An 18,223-nucleotide genomic window follows, 5' to 3' on the forward strand; every position below is an offset into this window, starting at 1 on the left:
AGCTCAGGCATCGAGTCTCAGCACTAACTGACTCTGAGATCACAAAGGCTATGCTGGAAGCTTTTGCCAAGTTTATTATGTAACATAGACTGGGCAGTGTGCATCAGGCTTTGTGAGGCTTAGTATCACACACACAGAGTAAAAGTGAAGCTTTCAGGATTTGTGGTGGACAGTGTCAATGACTGCCTAATACAGGCGAGCATAATAGATTTTTGGATTGTCTTCTGATAGCTGTGACACATCAAAAGTTTAGGGATAATCAAGGGCATGTCAGTATAAACTGCCTTCAAAGTGAGACATTTACTATAATCCCAAACACATGCTATCCAGATAGGACCGGGGGTGTAGCCTGTTGGGACGGGTAGACTTGACTTCAGATACTTTAATTAGTCTCAGCAAGCACAATCCCACTGAACTGTTGTTAAGCCATGTATATGGGAACTATTGTTAGTTTTACCAACACAAGGGTGAAGGTTTGAATGTAAAGCTGCTCTGGATGCTTTTTCTTACTGGTATAATGAACAAATTCATACGAAAGAAATGTCTGAAAATGACCTTTTTAATACTCTGTCTTTGAGACAAAGTCATTTTTAAACTTTGAGATGTGACGGTTTTTCATCATGAAGATACTATGTGTAATACACGCAAAGCAAAGCTAAAAAAGAAAAACCTGGATCCCGTGGGAACGTCCCTTCTGTGACTCCCAGGGAGCAGTTGATCAAGCCAGCTGGGGTCTGTACTTACACATTTGCTCACATGATGACAAACAAAAGCGATTATCTATAAAATCTTGTGGAACCAAAAGATGTGAAAGGATGCATGGGAATGTTGCCTGGCCAGGCTTTCATTACACCAGCCTAGATAAGATTAGTTATAATTAGTGCTGGAAAAAAACGCCTTGTAGCCTGAACAGTTGATGAGGGGAAAATGAGGGGAAACTGTTCTGAAGGGCCTATATAAAGCTCTTTGGTGTCAAACCACATGTGGCTTTTTTTCTGTGCTTCTCAGCATATTGCCGGTTAGTCTCGGTGATAGTATCACTCAATCAAAGATACTCAGCCGTGCTCAAATATATGTTAATATATGCCTGGATTGAGAATATTACTATAAGCAATTCGTATCCTCCTTAGTTATGGGCAGTTTAGTCTGAATCCAGTTCAAATTAAATCTAATTTAATGTCACCCTCGCGCAACAGTTTCATTGGTTCTTACATGTAGATTAAGATCTTTGTGTTATACAAAGTACAAGGCAATGCAACATAGTCTGAGTGACTGGTCAAGTACAGTCAAGTAAAAAACAAAGTATACACTCTTTCAGTTCTGAAACTTTATGTGTAAAGGCATGATGAAAAAAAACACATCTGGTCCTTGAGAGGTATTACATTAACCTAAATGCAACCTCAGACGATAAACAAAACATGACATATTACACATTTTTGTCAGTTAACAATAACAGGCAGAGTGAGAAAAACAAAGCACACTTCATGATGTGCCTCCTAATCGTTCTCTGTATGATGAAATTCTGGACCACTCTTCTTTGCTACGTTGCCTCAGTTCATTGAGGTTTTCAGGTGTTAATTCATGCACATTTGACTCCAGAATATTTCAGGTTACAGAGGAGCTCGAGGTCGACTGAAAGTATTCAGGTCCTGTGGCTGCAGAACAAGCCCAAATCATCAGTCCTCCCCCACCGTGCTTGACAGTTGCTGTGAGGTGTTTGACATGCTGTATTTAGATTACACCGAATGCGGTGCTCTGCATCATGACTGTCCTTCCATGTTCTTTTTAAAGAGAGGTCTTTCTCCTGCAACCCTTCCAAATAAGCCTTTTTAAAATTGTACTGTCATGAACTTTAAAATTCAACATATTAACTGAGGCACGTGGAGTCTGAGATGTAGATGTTGGGTTTTTTTGCAGTTTCTCTTAACATTTCCCGGTCTAACTTTGGAATGAACTTTGCTGACACGTTCACCCCACAGGATGACTGTCAACTGTCTTGAATGTTTTCTAAATATGAACAATCTTTCTCACTGTAGAATAATGGACTCTAAATCGTTTGGAAACGTTTTCTATAACCATTCCCAGATTACTTCTCTTCTGCTGACATCTTTCCTCTCTGGCAGTGTGTTAACACCCCCCTGAATGGTTTAGACCATCAAAACTTCTGCTTTTATACAGGTGCTCACACTTGTTAATTATCGTTTTCTTTTGATTATCAGCATTACTTGCTCCCTTATACCTATGAAAGCACAAAGGATATACTTAGTTTCTTACACACTGGCGCTGCATTTTGACAGTTTTTGTTAAATAAATAATGACTCAGTGCTGTTCCTCGCCTGAAGCTGTATTTACCTCATTTAAGACCTGGGAAGGACTAGAACATTTCTTTTGATGCCATGATGTGTAAAACTTTTACAACAAAAAGAAGGTGCACTTTCTTTTTCATACAATGCCAAAATAACACTAATAATATCTCGAAAATGAAGTGCAGTTCTGCTCTAAATGCAGTTCTTACGTAAAGAGATTCAGACTGATACAGGTGTATATTTGTGAATCACACAGATTTTGAGTGAAAACCCAATTGAAAAGGCTTCTCTGTGATATAAAAAGTACAAATCGGTCCTTCTGAGATGCACGGCGCGATGGGAATTCATCCAGTGACATGTTTTGTAGTCTGTTGACCAAATGGAAGAGACACAACAGCCTTGTCCTACTACCCACGCTTGTCATCTTGTGTAAAAAGCCCCACTGGTTAGCTGTTAACACTGCCTGTGTACACACCAGAGGACTGAATATGTACTGCTATAAATATTTTCTTAATCATTATTTTTGTAAGCTCGACCATATATCTTTGCTTGATGGCATCACCACAACGTGATAATCTTAACCCCTCTCTGACCGTCGTCCTTCTTTTAAAGAGGATATTTTGATGTGTCACTAAAGGGAAAACACGTGTAACTGATAAAAATTGGGCTGTATCTGCTTTGGTCTGCTTTGGTCTAACAATTTTAATTTCATGCCATGACATGTGTATTTTCTTATTCTACATGCTCTAACTTTGAAATACTCCAACTATTAAATGAAATATGACTTGTTTCATACAGTGGGGAGTATTCTCGTCACACTGTACATCATATAGGTGGGAAAAATTCCGTTTGTCAGATATTAATTTCCGCTACAGGATTAGATGATATACTGAGATGAAACATTACAAAGTGACAGCAACCATATATTTAAGAAAGTGCTAAACGTCTAATACAACCGTGCTTTTTTTCTTTTAAAATGATCCCTATTTTTTATACTGTTAACCAAGTTTTTTCTTTATAAATAACTCAGATAAAGTTCATGTTCGTTGCGGCTAATGGTGTAGATTTGACACAAGATGATGACAACCAAATGCTCATGTCTCTCACCATACTGGCATTTCATCCTTTTTTGTTTTAACAATCATCCGCTACTTTAGTTGCATCATCGTCCCCTAAGGCTGTCTTTTGGAGCTTTAACCTGAGAACGGATCCATGACCAACACTGAAAGTGCTGACATCTTTTGTGTCTCATCGTCTCTCACGTACAGTAAGTTCTTCTCAGCCTGCTCAAACTCATGAAGCAACGTGAACGAACACCCTGAGGCGACACGAGGGGGCCACTCTCATTTCCTGGCTCTTAATACTTGGCAATCATCTCAGTGTGCCTGTAGTCCCTCAGTGGGTCTCAGGGAAAGAAGAAAAAACAGACAGGCTATAAATAATATGATGAATTAATTCTATTTGCTTCGATTAGTTTAACAACATTCTCGTCTGACTCACTGTAAACACCATATCGATGGATATTTTATTGGTTAGCTATCAATTCAGACTGACAGATTTGCATGACTGAGACAAAACGGTGGTCAGAGGTCATGATTACAAGGTGCATTATTACAATAGAGTTCAGAGTAGAAAGAGCCAGTCAAATTAGTTTTGAATAATTGATGAACATCAGAAACTGATCATCAAAAATGATCATTCATTTTGTTTGTTTTTAATGATCTTTTAAGAAAATCAACAGACATGTTTGAAAGAGCCTTTTATAGAGACTTTGAATACCACAAATGAAATGCTACTAGGCGCCATTACATTGGGACAGGTCAATAACTTGACACTTAAATGACACAGTCACACAGAGGAAAAATAAAAGTCAGCAAAACTGGGTTTGTCCCTGCAGTGAAGTCATGAGAACAGACACTGAACTGCAGCAACAGTCTCTCTGGTCTCCCCTGGGGTAGACTCAAATCTGTCAGCACCATTTCTTAATGCAGCTCTCAGTGGAAGGCAAGAGAGATAAAATCCTCCTCCTCAAATACATCTCAACACACACTCACACACACACCTCCAATCGCACCCCCCCTCCAACACATGCCTACCTAAACCAATGCGCATCATCTCGCGCAGGCTTGCATGATTTCTGTCCCAAGACACAGACCTCGCTCTAGCCAGGACACCGTCTCCAGTATCAAGCAGAATGAAGGCCTTTGTAGTTGCAGACTCAATACAGGAACTTCACTGTAGTACTTAGGTGATTTTGAAAACAGTGTCCATTTTACCCTTGAGGAGAAGGGAAAGCCAAAGTGAGACAGTGACAGAAAAACTCATCAGATCATGCTTGAGTAGAATTTTTTTATGTAACAAATTAACACACTACAAATCTAACCTAAAAGTGGTTTGTGGGGCACTGTTGTAAATAGCTTTCTGCTTTCTTTCAACCAATTAGCTGTAAATAATGGGCAAAACCCAGCTGAAAAGGCCTGAACACTGTAGGGGTGGTTACATAAGGCAGCAAAGGATTTGATAAAATGCATTGGACGTGGGAATGGGTCAAAATCATTTTTAGTGGTGTAAGTGGTTGTGCTAAACTAATTTTTTCTCATCTCTATATCAAGCCAGTGTTAGCAGCTTGGTAGCTGGCAGTTCTCAAAGTCACTTTAAGGCAATGGAAAAAATGAAAATTACGAGCTAACTTTTAATGTCAGTCTGGTCTGGATTCATTTTGACATTTAAAGAAAAAGAAGGAAAAAAAAGAGAACCTAAACTTCAGAGTTTACCACTAATTCACCAAATCACATCAAAATCCACAAGCATTACTACCCCCTAACAACGTGAGAGCTAGACTTAGGATTGGCTATAATTTGTTTATTTGGCCAATTTTGTTGGTTGGTTTAGTGTTAAGACAGCAGGGCTTAGTATACTTTTTTGCTTGCTTTTCTCCCTTGCTTTTTGAGTTTTCTCACAACCACAAATGAAGTTTCTTGGGCTATGTAACTTTGTGTGGTAGCGACACCTTGTGACCAAAATAAGCCATTACTCTGCAATCTGCAGTTGGGCGGTTACCACTCTCTTCATCCAATCACCGATAAGAATACATTGATGCCGTAATATCAACCAATGAACGCTTACGTCTTTCAAAGCAATAATTATGCCCCTCGCATTGTGAAGCGATCTACGAAGCAGATCTGTAAACACATATTTTACGCTTCATTAAAGCAAAGAAAAAGTCAGGTAAGCATTACACTTAACCTTAACCAACTATTGATATATTTGGCTATGTCTACTGTGAAACTGTGAGTTTTTGCACGCGGCATGACATGTTAGTTTGATTTAACTCGTTAGCTAATGAATGGCACCACTAGCTAACGGCTAATACGTTATTAAATAGATTAATTAATGCATGGAGATCACTACAATGTACAGCTGTTTTAAATAGTTTTTTTCTCTATATATGCCTGCAGTATGATTTTTTATGTAACTAATTAACACACTACAAATCTAACCCAAAAGTGGTTTGTGGGGCACTGTTATAAATAACTTTTTTTGTTATACTAGCTCTGCACAAGACTTCTCTTACCCCTGCAATTGTGGCTGTCTATGGCAACTACCTAAATTGTTTGCAAAATTAGTCTCAAGTTCTTTTTAACCAATTAGCTGTAATATAATGGGCAAAACCCAACTGGCATTTTTGTTAGTTTGATCTAACTCGTGAGCTAACGAATGGCACCGCTAGCTAACGGCTAACACGTTAATAAATAGATCAAAGTCAGCTTGACAGTTTGAGATTGCATGGAGCTCATCATGAAACATCGTAATTACTGCTTCTTGAAAACACAATTTTTTTTTTCCACAGGTCTATGTGTTCATTTCTACCAGGATGAAGGTAGTCAATTTGAAACAAGCCATTCTGCAGGCCTGGAAAGAACGATGGAGTGACTATCAGTGGGCCATCAACATCAAGAAAAACTTTCCAAAGGGGGCAACATGGGACTACCTCAACCTTGCAGGTTCATGGTTATTATTTGACACAACACCTGTAATTGTATTGCCAATTTTTGTGTGGCTCTAATTGCTCTCTGTGTATTGCAGAGGCTCTGATGGAGCAGGCGCTGATTGGTCCTTCCCCCAACCCACTTATTTTGTCTTACCTCAAATATGCTATAAGTTCACAGGTAAGAAAAGAGGCGTTGTTTGAAGTCTTTTGTAGATAAACAGTATTTTGTAAATTGTTGATGTTATCCATTCTTGTCTTAGATGGTATCCTACTCCAGTGTTCTCACAGCCATCAGCAAGGTAATTTGATGTCTGATAACAGTTGTGGTAGCTTGAAGATCTCCAAGGTTTCCAATGACATTTCTCTCTTGAAACAGTTTGAAGATTTTTCCCGTGAGTTGTGTGTCAAGTCACTGTTGGAGATAATGGACATGTTCTGCCATCGCCTCAGGTACGTTTAATTATGTCACTATATCAAAGCTTAGGCGTACATTTTGTATATTTATTACTCCCTAATCAGATAGTCACCATAACTGTAACTCAAGAGTTTAGCTAATCGTCCAACTGCATCCTTTGAAGTTGACTGTACCAGACATCTATAATCACTGATTGGCTACTAACCATTAATGAACCTGTTAAATGAGCTATAAAGCTTTCGCGATGAAGGAAAAATGAACATCTGGTGTAGTTTATTTCATTTATAGTCAAGCAGTTTTTCACAATTAAATTTTTTATGTAAATATATGACTTTCTTAAGATAACTTAGAATAATGGCAGCCTTTTTACAGTCAAGTTGTCCTTTGTCTTCTGTCTCTTGCCTGTTCCTCACACAGCTGTCACGGAAAAGCAGAGGAATGCATCGGGCTCTGTCGTGCCCTGCTCGGGGTGGTGGACTGGCTGCTGCAAGGCTGTGCATGGTACTGTGAAAAACTGAGAGAACTGGGCCCATCAGCCAGCACAGAAGCCAGTCTCAGAGCCTGCCAGGAAAGGCTACAGTACTTAATGAATAGCACCAAGAACAGAGCTCTGGTCAACATTGCCCGGCTGGAAGATCAAGGTGTTAGAATAGGATGTGACACTATTTTCTTAGGTCTGTTGTGAATTGTAATTGTTTTATAATGTAATCAGATGCTTATTTCCATAGTGGTCACGCTTTGGTGAAATTATGTGGGATTAAATGTTCAAATTATTTAAATAACTTAATATCAGAGAGCAACCGATATAATGACAGAATGCCCTCATATGCTGGACACAACAGTTTTTGTCAAATCTTTAAGGATTGTGGTTGTATTTGGCATGTGATATTACAGTGTTTATGTTGCCTCTCCCCTACAGGTTCCTGGGGCAGTGTAGATCAAGCAGTTCTCAAAGTGACAGACGGCCTTGGCAGTGTATCTAACCAGACATTGAGGACCAAGTTAGAGGAAAGCTTGTCATTAGTAAAAAAGTGAGGGTTCCTTGACAACCCATAGCCATGGCTGTGAAGTCTCAAAGACAATCGCAGTCCATCTTCCCGGGGTTAACTCTTATTTCTTTCCCCAGTATTCCCCTGATGCTCACCGTGCAGTGTGACCCTCCAGATCATGCCTCCTTCCCATCAGTCCATGCTTTTATCATGCTGGAGGGGACCATGAATTTGACAGGAGAGATACAACCTCTGGTGGAGCAGCTAATGATGATCAAGAGAATGCAGGTGAGCCTTAAGTTTGTTGAGTATTACGCTTTTTTATTACCCTGACCAGTGCCAAAAGCTATGAAGCTATTCAAAAGCTTAGAATGGAAAAGGCACTACTGATTTCTAACTAAAGGAAGATAATTGATTTTTTTTCAGTACTTTAGTATTAACCCCAAAATAGTTCATTAATACACTTTCATCTTATGAAGACGAGGTGGATTGGATGCAGGATGGATTTGTGGTAGTAGATCTGAATTTTGCAAGAGTTCACGTTAGGCTTACAATTGTAGTCTGTCTCCCAGACGCAGCTTTCAATAGAAGGTCATTGAAATGCACTCAAATAATAAACGATAAGCACCTCCAGATAAGCTGTTGTTTGTGGTCATCCTGGGTACGTCGGTTGGAAGGAAATGATTACAATCAGGCAATTATTTGATAAATGTGACACACCTTTGCGTGCTGTCAGTTGGAAGCATTTTTTTTATTAAGCAAATTGTTTGTTCTCCTCAGCAAATTCCTGCCCCTCTTTTCGTCCTGGAGATATGGAAGGCTTGTTTCACTGGTCTCATAGAGTCACCAGAGGGCACAGAGGAGCTGAAATGGACTGCCTTCACTTTCCTCAAGGTGTTACAGAGTTACAAACAGGACTCGAGTCTCTTATCTTGTTTTTATCTTGCCTTTCTCTTCCTTTAATGTTGGCATTTATTTAATTTCTGACATGTATCCATTTTTCCTTTCTTAGTTGTATTCTGAATATAATATTTTCACTGAGCTCTCCTTTCTTGGCTCTGTTTTGAGTTTAGAGCTGTAATCCTTTTAGTACTTGGGGTGAAATTAAGTAAGGTCATACGTTAGTATTTTTAATGTGAGTTATAGACACCAATAAACACCCCATGTGTGTTTTATTACCATATTTCTGCACAATCAAAGCAGCCTTGAGGAATGCGCTTCTTGTTTGTTTGTCTTAGATCCCTCAGGTTCTACTCCGACTAAAGAAATACCCTCAGGCTGACAAAGGACAGGTAAAACAGTTTACTCACTGATGTCTTTGTAACAAATTACAGAAACATGGGCATTTCGTATTTCAAATGTCGTTTGTAAACCTTGACCGTCGCTTATAAATGTGTTTTTCCAGGATTTCATGGAGGATGTCAATGTTGCATTTCAGTATTTACTAAAGCTGACCCCACTGTTGGACAAAGCAGATCAGAGATGCAAGTAAGTGTGCAAAACTCTCCCCACAACCGTCTTTGTTGCTTTTAAACGTATTGTAACACAATGCTGTTGAGGGAACCCCAGAGATACCTGGGAAGCCAACACGAGAGATGATCATCCTTCATTTCCTTGTCATTCTTTACATAGTTGTGACTGCCTCGGCATGCTCTTACAAGAGTGTAACAAGCTTGGACTGCTCTCGGATTCAAATACAGAAAGCCTCACATCAAAACGGTATGGTCGCCTGCGATATCAGCGCACATGCATGATGCAGAGCATTTCAGGAATTTCAGTCTTATGCGGTCCTTATCTCTTTTTTTTTTTTTTTTTTTTTTCTGTGATTTTTGTTGAAAATGAGAATGAAATTTTAGTCCCCACACTCACACAGTACAATGCACCCCGGCCCCCATCCCTCCCCTTGCCCCTTTCCTCCTGTCCCTCTCCCCATGCACATTTGATTTAGGACCGAGGACAGGGAGTTCGCCCCAAGGCTAAAGACTGCAGAAAATGCTAACATCCAGCCTAACCCAGGCCTTATCCTGAGAGCTGAGCCCACTGTCACCAATATTCTCAAGGTACATGGTGCGAAGTGTGAAGGTAGTCTTGGTAATTACAAATCCAGATGTCTTACTGGTGTTTCACAACAGTAAACATAACTTAGGAAACAATCTCTGAGTGTCAAGGGTGAGAAGAGAATTGTTACATGCTGAGAAAAATGCCTTGTTTCGCTGAAAATGATTATAATAAACATAATAGTTGAATCTCCTTGTGTATTAGACAGTAGATGCAGACCACTCGAAGTCCCCTGAGGGCCTGCTCGGCGTCCTTGGACACATGCTTTCGGGAAAGAGCCTGGATTTGCTTTTGGCTGCGGCAGCAGCGACTGGGAAACTCAAATCCTTTGCCAGGAAGTTCATTAAGTGAGTAAATGCAATCTGGATGTGTAAGTAGTGCCCTCAGGCATCAGAACATTGGCATTAACAGTGGCGTATTGCAAAAGTTTGAGTTTTGCGGGGCTGGATTGTTAAGACAATCTTTCAAACTGTTTTCCCTTTTTTTTCTCACTAGGCTTAATGAGTTTCCCAAGCACATCAGCGGCGAAGGATGTGAGTTCAATTAGAAGAGATTTCTTCCTCCTCTGACATGATGTTTGTTTTAAAGGGTGTTAACTTTGCGGATATCTTTTGCCCTTTCCCATAGCCAAGTCTGCGTCTGTGCGGGCGCTGCTCTTTGACATCTCCTTCCTCATGCTCTGTCATGTGGTTCAGACGTATGGTTCGGAGGTATGTTCATGGCAAATTTATACTTGACCAAAAAGTTTCTTTAAAAGCTATGTTGATGTTCAAAGGCACAGTATTATGGATGGGTTTTAGAATAGCTTGTGCTTTCAGTTAAAGGCCACAAGATGTCCTGAGAGGACTGGGCATAAGTGACTAACATTATGTGTGGCATTTCTGTCAGATTGCTGGTACTCTTGTTTCATTAGAGATTGCTTCATCTGTTCGTTTTCCTTTTCCCGCTCCAGGTGATCCTGTCAGACCCCAGTCCTTCAGGGGAGACGCCCTTTTTTGAAACGTGGCTACAGACTTGTATGCCCGAAGAGGGCAAAACTCTAAACCCAGACCACCCCTGCTTCAGACCCGAGCCTGGAAAGGTGGAGAGTCTGGTGACGCAGCTTAACAACTCCTCAGAGATGAGACTAGTGTAAGTTTCAGGGTAGCCGACATAAATTTGGCTTGTTGACGCAACTCTGTTCAAATCTTTTCTGATTTTTATCACCCATTATAACCATTCAGATCACTGAGCAACTTTTGCATCACTTCATTGTCCAAGACTGAAGGTTTAATGCTAATTGGAACATTCATTTGTTTTTCCTTTTTTTTTTTTTTTTTTTTTTTTAGTCAATGATTTCACTTTGCCAGATTCCATCCATCCATTTTCTATACTCGCTTAATCTGTTGCGGGGGGCCTGAAGCCTATCCCAGCGGTCATGGGGCGAGAGGAGTCTTTGCCAGATTATTTTATTTCAGTTTTATTTGGTTAATTTCTTACACATGGCCAGCATTGCTCTAAGGGTGGATTTATTTTTTTTTCCCCTCTGTTTTAACAGTCAGGTGAAATGGCATGAAATTTGCCTCAGCATTCCAGCGGCCATATTGGAAGTTCTTAATGCGTGGGAGAATGGCGTGCTTTCTGTGGAAGCAGTACAGGTCTGTCATCCCCTTACAGTTTCCTTTTTTGTCCACCCCTTACTGAAAACGATTTTTGTGGTATTTCTTAGTGTCTTAGTGGCTCATGTGATGCTTAAACATCACAGATCCACCCTAGATGTTACACATCAAAGAATTTTCTCCTTGCTACTTCTGTGGTATGACTCATTACTCTGCTGAGCATGACGTATTCTGTGGAAAAGAGTGAATGAAAACCTACATCTGCGATGACTTCACAGATTTAACGGACTTCTTCTTTCTTTTCTATTGCATTCAAGTGCTTCAGTCCTTCTCACAACGTGGAGGGCTGTCATTTCAGTCAGAACCACTCCTCTTTTTCCATGTTACGCAACCTTTTAGCTACATCTTTCCTTCCTCTTTTTCTTGTTATGGCCGTCTCCGCGAGAGCAGAGGATAACTGATAACATCAAGGGCAAGGTGTGCAGTATGGCTATTTGTGCAGTGGCTTGGCTTGTGGCTCATGTCAGGATGCTGGGAAGGGATGAGCGAGAGAAGCCCCAAACTATGATCCGACAACTTGTGACCCCACTGTATGCAGAGAACACCCTGCAGTTTTACAACGAACGGTACAAATCAATTCAACCCATTTCAAATACTCCTTAACCAGATGAACCCTTCCATATCTGAACAAGTCTCCTTCAAAGTCTCCTATTACTTGCATTTAATACCATGCAATCTCTTTCCTAAAATATTAACAGGGTGATCATTATGAGTTCCATCATGGAGCACATGTGTGCCGACGTCTTCCAACAAACAGGCGCAGCTCTGCGCTCCCCAGTTGAAGGCCAAGAGCCGATCCCCTACCGCAACCTGCTGCCTGCCAAAGAACCCATCCATAAGGCCCTGAGCAACCAGTTCCAGGTGGTGCTGCGTAAAGGCTGGGTGGACAGCCGAGCTCTGCATCTGTTCGAGAGTCTGCTCAACATGGGAGGGGTCTTCTGGTTCACTAACAATTTGGTCAAGGTAAGAAGACTGAGTAAAAAGTGCTGACAGCGCAAGACTTGACTGTCAGCAGCACAAACTGTGTATAAAGACAGCAACTAACCCTTGTTTTCCTTATCTGTTCATGCATGGCTGGTCTCTGTTTTAATCATATTTTCTACAATCTACAAAGTGACATCAGCAGATATCTTGCTTTGAGCATCCACCAATTAAAAAACAAAGAAACTCTAAGCTTCGTTGCTAATTTTGATGGAAAACAAGAAAAAAACTTGGCGTTATGAAATGTTTGCCGAACTGTATGTAGTTGTTCCTGTTGTGGTCAGTCAGAAGGCCAACTTGCATCAGAATGCATGGGGGAAAAACAGTTCAAGTGCCGCTGAACAAAATGCATTTCTTAAGCCCAAAAATTGCTCAGTGAAACCTGAAGTGGGGCACAAACACACATGGGCTATAGATATGCAAGAAAGCAACAAAAAAAAAGACTAAAGGTCTATTCAAATTAGGCCCACGTGTTTGTGTGTGAGAGAACTGAATGATACTAAGTCAAAGAACATCGTATTAGAATTAAGAATCCATCTTATCAGAACTGGCTCAGCACACGGAGATAAAAAGGATAAAAAGAGCAAATCGTGTGAGTGGAACTGAGCGGAGCCAATGAGAAGGCTGTGGATGGATATAAGATACTACTTATGCTCACGTGTATTTCTCATGCATTTCCTTCCTCATAAAAAGATTTCCAACGCTCATATCTTTCCTCTCTTGATACATTTAAATCTTGTTATTCAGCTCACGATGTTTTTGTTCCATATTTTCTGTTTGCAGCATTTGTTTTGCTTTTATTTCTAAATTTTTTTTTTTTTTTTTTTTGCCCGCTACCGCTTTTGCAAACAAATCTTTGCAGGAGTGAGGCTAACAGTGCACCGTGTGTCATTCCAGGAACTGCTGAAGGAAACGCGTCAGGAGTGGGCCAATCGGGCTGTGGAACTGCTCTACAGCATCTTCTGTTTGGACACCCAGCAGATCACCCTGACACTGCTGGGCACCATATTGCCCAACCTGCTCACTGACTCCGCCCACTGGTGCAACCTGGCAGATCCTCCTGGAAAGGCTTTAGCCAAGTAAGAGAAATCAAACGGCAGAATCCCGGATGGCGGCAGTGATTAAGTTGTTTACACAACTTGTCTTGACTTGGCTCTCCCTCAGGTTGTCTGTGTGGTGTGCGCTCAGCTCTTATTCCTCTCACCACAAAGGCCCATTCTCAGCCCGTCAGCGAAAAAGGCAGAGAGAGGATATTGAGGTAAAACTGTTAACGCAAGTGTCGTGACAAATGTCATAAGGCCAGTTTATTGTGTTGCTCATAAATATATAGTGTCACTAAAGGAAATGACCACACATTGAAGTGCTGAAATATTGTGATATAATTCCCTTAAATGAATATTGAGGCTGAAAATAAGGCATGATATTTATAGTACGGTGTTGTCTTTTCTTTTTTTTGTATGTTTTCGGCCACAGGATTACAACAGCCTCTTTCCCCTGGATGACACTCAGCCATCTAAACTCATGCGACTGTTGAGCTCCAATGAGGATGAGCCCGTAGCCCTCTCCAGTCCAGGTCAGTCTAACGATGTGTGGATTCTAACACACACTTTAATTATGACCCATTTGATATTTGGCCTTTTGTCTGAGCTGGGGATTGGGCAACTGCAAGACCATTTTCAGAAGTACGCAGACTTTAAAAGATCCTGTTACCTACAGGCTACTTCTTATAAGCCCTTTAAGCTCTTTCTAAATCAAGAAGGGATACATTTGACTTTATAAACTCTGTGTCTGCATGACATTCACTGGTGATTGTCTTGCCAATCAGCAAGTTCTAACTTGAGCACTCCGGTCAAATATGAGGATTTTCTTTCAACGTTGCAGTACTCAGGAGTAGAGCTGAGACTAATAACTGTATTAGATGGTCTCGTATAGTCTTATTATCACTCCATCCACGTGACTCAGGTAATATTTTTTCAGATTATCTTTGGAAAGTCTCACTTTCCAGAACAAAGCGAAATCCCCAGACTAAACGTCTTCAGAGCAGTGTTTGGCATGGCTTAGGGAAGATTCTTGTAGTAATCACGATTGAAACAAAAACTATTGTTTTTTTTCTTTTTTTTCTTTGGGGGGGGGGGGTTTACTCCACAAAACCCACATCCTTTTGAAACTGTTTGTCATGCACAAACCAGTCATTACATTAAAACCACCAACGGTTAAAGGGAACAACCCGTTGGAAGGCTAGATTCTGCTCACAAACCTTGTTGAAGATGAAGCTCATTCCAGGGTATCCGCGGGGTATTAAAATGCCTAAAATCCAATCATTTGAATTTAAGGCCTTAAAATGTCTAAAATGATCTTAAAATTTCATAATATGTCTTTAGGTATGATTTTGAAAGGTCTTAAAAATGTATTAACGTTACTTTTGTTTAAAACAAATGCATAAACTTCAGTCTTGCTTTTAATTATTTTGAGTTTTGACACTATAACATAACAACAAAACGGAACTAAAGTACCTTTGCACCCCGGTCAGAATATATCGAGCACAACTCGTTGGTGTGTTGGCGCATGACATCTTTTTTCTGTTATTGCTTCATTGCGGTGTTTTGATGAAGCGGCGGCACAGCGCACCCGGCAGGTGTCTCTCGTCATTATGCACCGTTACCGACACGTAAACTCCGATCTGACTACTGCTGTTGCATATAAGCAACGTCCCGTGTCCCGGTAACGGTGTATTTTCCTTAGCTGCACCTTAAAGTAGCATTCACAGTTGTTTGAACTGAGGGAATGACTCCAAGACACATTCCTAACTTGTAAATCTGCAGCGTTCTTTCCCAGATCTGTGCTAAGCTCCTTGGGCTTTCTCTTTGTGCTAACCCACTGGGTGCAACCAAATCTTTTTATGTCGTTGTTACAGGCGGCTGTAGTCAGTAGTGATCACTAACAAGAAGTTAGGAGGCCATAACAAAGACATTTCAGGACCTGCTGAAGTAATCATGTGGTTTTGTGTAACTGTAGGTTTAGAGTAGATATTCTAAATAGATAATAGATGCATTTTACAATCATTTTACCAGGTAAAAACAATGATTAATGGAAATCATTGCTGAAATAACATTAATTCCTTCCTTTGATGATATCTGAATATTGAAATTAGTACTGAAACTGAAATGTGCCTCACAAGCATGTTTTTTAATATTGTGTGAGATAGTGGTGGAAGAAGAGCGGAACTCTTGCAACCTTTGAAATGCATGTAGGACAAACAGCACTGATAAGCTTCCTTATTCTTTTGTTTTGTGTATGTTTTCTTCTTTTTCTCCAGTGACTTTGTACAAAATCCTTTTTTTTAGTTTAGCAATCAGCTGTTTCTCATCTCTCGTGTTGCCTCACAGGAGACCGATCTATGAGCAGTTCCCTATCGGCCTCCCAGCTCCACACTGTCAACATGCGAGACCCTCTCAACCGAGTCCTTGGTGAGATTCTGCTCTGTGACCTGTAGATGCATGTGCATGCATACATGTTTATTGTTTTGCACAAGAAACTAACCAACTTCAGCCAACTCCACCTTCATAAATAGATTAGACGTGTCAGAAGTGACGAATTAAAGAGGAATCCACAATAAATGAATGAGAGACAGCCATTAATGCAGAATTAACAGGGGCTAAATAACTGATGAATGGATTTGAAGAAACATAAATGATGTATTTTTGGCTTCACAGCCAGCAGTTCCCATCTTCTATATCTTTAGCAAGCAGCGAAAGCGTTGGAGCTGTTTTCTCACCTCTGTGTTAGATAGCATTCTTAAAACAGATAATGTCTCGTGGAAGAGTGGTTCTACTTCTCCTTTTATTTCCTCCAGCAGAGCTCTACAGACTCACAGAGTCTGTGCCAAAGAGCGCTGGCTGGGTTTGGGTGGCTGCATCGGGCCAGCCACATGCAAAGTTGTTTTCATGCTGGGATCTTTCTCAGTTCGTTAACCTGGTGAAGTTTGGACTGACTTCATTGGGAGAATGTTTTATCGCCCCATCCCTAACCGAAACGCAAAGATAAGGCTTTGACTTATTTGAAAATAAATTACATGCAGGGCGAGTGGGCCTGGAAACTGTGAGAATCTTGCCGAAACTACGGTGGAACAACTAATCATTGCATTACTCATGAGGCTTTGCGTGAGACAGAGCCTCTGGTAGTCATTTTAACCATTAGATTAATGTTCCAAGAAAATGGGTGTTGATAACATTTGACTTATGTTTAGAAATATTTAGTTTGAATTTCTAATTCTATAAGATTCTTGTAATAACCATCAGACATAACTACCGTATTTTCCGGACTATAAGTCGCACTTTTATTCATAGTTTGGCTGGTCCTGCGACTTGTATTTCAAAATGTAGAAAGGTTTGGAGTGAGTGAGAAACTTGGGAGGGACTGGCGAAAATCAGATTAATTTCACTGCAATAAAGAAAACAAAGAAAGCTGATCGCCGGCTGAAAGGGAGATGAGTCCACAGGTGGGTGCATTTTTTGACTGATGCGACTTGTGCTCCGGAGCGATTTATAGACCGGAAAATACGGTAGCGTACCAGCTTGCTCTGGAAAAGGATGGATGGCATGTAAAACAGCTATGACAGTCCATGCATTCTGTTCTCTTCTTCCCAGCCAACCTTTTCCTCCTTATTTCCTCCATCGTGGGCTCCAAGATGGCTGGACCTCATACCCAGTTTGTGCAGAGTTTCATGGAGGAGTGTGTTGAGTGCCTCGAGCAGGGAAGCCGGGGGAATATCCTGCAATTCATGCCTTTCACAATGGTGAGTTATGAGCGGGGAGGAGAAGAAGCAAGGGAGGGCAAATGGAGGGGGGAGGCTGGATGGGAAAGAAGAGGAGTGACCGTTGCATCATTTGAAAGGGTTTGCAATTCATCCTTAAATGTTGGTTTTGCTCGCTGCAAAGTCTGTTTTTTATAGATTAACTACTTGATAAAGTGTGAGAAATCTGGAAAAGAATCAAAAAAGTACCAATCATTAATACTATTTTTTTTTTTTTTTTTTTAATGAGCCAGCACTACGCTTGAATTTATAATTCACCCTTGCATAGTTGTTCAGCTTATTTATGACTCACACATTTACAGTAACTTGTAAGACTAATGTTTCGCAGTATTTTCGAGAAGGAAACGTGGAACGAAAAGTGGTTTATGTATCTTGTCAGTTAAAAAAATAAAAAATGAAAAGCACATCCAAAGAACTAGAGCAAAGGTCAACCATCTAGCTTGAGCAACTCGATAACAACTGGATTCTTTTTTCATTACATCTGAAATTGATGGGGTTTTTTTTTCTAGATTTCAGAGCTGGTGAAGCTGCCTGCTCTTGCCAAACCTAAGGTCGTCCTGGCTATCACTGACTTGACTCTGCCGCTGGGGAGGAGAGTTGCTGCCAAAGCCATCTCTGCTCTGTAAACCCTGTATTTCAGTTTACTTCAGTACCAAACTGCCAGATTTGACAAATGTATTCCTTGTTGGCATCAGAAGCACATTTGTGGGGGTTAAATCCAAAACTTTATGTTTCTAACCTCCACGCATCTTCCTTTTAAAGTACTTTTCTTTGATGGAAAATTGTTGATACTCATGTCTCTGTAAAACACCCTTTTTCTGTTTGTCTTATGTACTTTTTCACACTTTAAGAATTGTGTAAGTAGCTTTTGGAATAAAAAAAAAACAAAAACAAAAGCTCATAATGAAGATGCTCTTTTTCCTGTTTGCGAGTATTAACTTAACCACGATGATTAGACAACTGACCACTGTGATCACGGCCCGAGTTAGAAAGATCACATGCTGTCACCGCC

General features: G+C 40.5%; 2 protein-coding genes across 2 annotated transcripts in view; both read left to right on the top strand.

Moving 5' to 3' along the window:
- The window catches only part of fam234a (family with sequence similarity 234 member A), a 114,276-nt gene that overhangs the window by 81,608 nt on the left and 14,445 nt on the right, over nt 1–18,223 (top strand). The window lies entirely within an intron of this gene.
- On the top strand, nt 5,449–18,101 carry med24 (mediator complex subunit 24). Its single transcript, XM_072373102.1, has 26 exons — nt 5,449–5,534; nt 6,157–6,310; nt 6,393–6,475; nt 6,558–6,596; nt 6,674–6,747; nt 7,130–7,353; nt 7,632–7,743; nt 7,839–7,989; nt 8,482–8,595; nt 8,940–8,993; nt 9,107–9,189; nt 9,334–9,420; nt 9,662–9,761; nt 9,964–10,106; nt 10,255–10,292; nt 10,387–10,469; nt 10,712–10,890; nt 11,297–11,396; nt 11,808–11,983; nt 12,116–12,380; nt 13,296–13,477; nt 13,563–13,656; nt 13,872–13,971; nt 15,785–15,865; nt 17,045–17,193; nt 17,721–18,101. The coding sequence occupies exons 2-26, from the start codon at nt 6,181–6,183 to the stop codon at nt 17,835–17,837; spliced, it is 2,958 nt and encodes a 985-aa protein (XP_072229203.1). The 5' UTR covers nt 5,449–5,534; nt 6,157–6,180; the 3' UTR covers nt 17,838–18,101.

The sequence above is a fragment of the Leuresthes tenuis genome, unplaced genomic scaffold (genome assembly GCF_036924035.1).
Source record: "Leuresthes tenuis unplaced genomic scaffold, fLeuTen1.0.hap1 SCAF_20, whole genome shotgun sequence".
In the NCBI taxonomy this organism is placed as follows: domain Eukaryota; kingdom Metazoa; phylum Chordata; class Actinopteri; order Atheriniformes; family Atherinopsidae; genus Leuresthes; species Leuresthes tenuis.